This window comes from Phalaenopsis equestris, unplaced genomic scaffold (assembly GCF_001263595.1).
Source record: "Phalaenopsis equestris unplaced genomic scaffold, ASM126359v1 Scaffold185805, whole genome shotgun sequence".
Lineage (NCBI taxonomy): Eukaryota > Viridiplantae > Streptophyta > Magnoliopsida > Asparagales > Orchidaceae > Phalaenopsis > Phalaenopsis equestris.
In genome coordinates this window covers 1-648 of record NW_018205754.1, presented here as the reverse complement: position 1 = coordinate 648, position 648 = coordinate 1, and the positions used below count along the sequence as shown (strand labels likewise).

The window sequence follows — 648 nt, the reverse complement described above, 5'->3', positions numbered from 1 at the left end:
CCCGCCGGGCGAAGGCTGTCATACCCACTGCTGCCCTCCGCCGGCCCTTGTTCTATGTGGCTCGTCGTCTTCCCGGCAGAGGATCTCTTCCTGCTCCTGCTGATGGCTATGGCGAGATCGTTCGGGAAGAGCGAACGCCATACCAAGCCGTGCAGGAGCGTAGAGATGAACAGAGATAAGACGATTGCGGATGATGTGATCGCGAGGCCCAGCGCCAGCACCTTGCTCCCTACAGTCGGAACCTCCTCCGCGTACTTTATGGCCGCCAATGACGCCGTCGTCATGGGGAACGTGTACGACCACCACGCCACCGAGAACCTGCAACAGACCAGTAAAACATTTCAAATTCATATTCAGATATCCATGGCTGCTAAACTCCATTCAAAAGGAGCTTACTTGAATCCCCAGAAGAAATTGATCCGCACGACAAGGGACAGATACAGAAACAGGGCGATGAAGAAGAACGTCCTCGCCACCGCATCAAACTCCCCATAAATGGCGTTCCAAGCAAGACTCGCAGCCGACGGCGTGGCAATGAACATGCAATACACCGGATGCAGCTCCTTCGGCAGCGTCTGGCTCGTCGGCAACCTCTGATACAACGTCACAAACACGCACACATAATGCGCAATCCCCACCCCCCACAAG

At 55.6% G+C, this 648-nt stretch overlaps 1 protein-coding gene across 1 annotated transcript; it reads right to left on the bottom strand.

The window, feature by feature from the left end:
- Positions 1-644, bottom strand: LOC110034383 (guard cell S-type anion channel SLAC1-like; the record flags this gene model as incomplete). Its single annotated transcript, XM_020738651.1, is given in 2 exon segments — positions 1-318; positions 397-644. Coding segments are annotated over 2 exon segments (566 nt in total), but the record flags the coding sequence as incomplete, so codon positions are not given.
- Between the last annotated feature and the right edge of the window lie 4 nt (positions 645-648).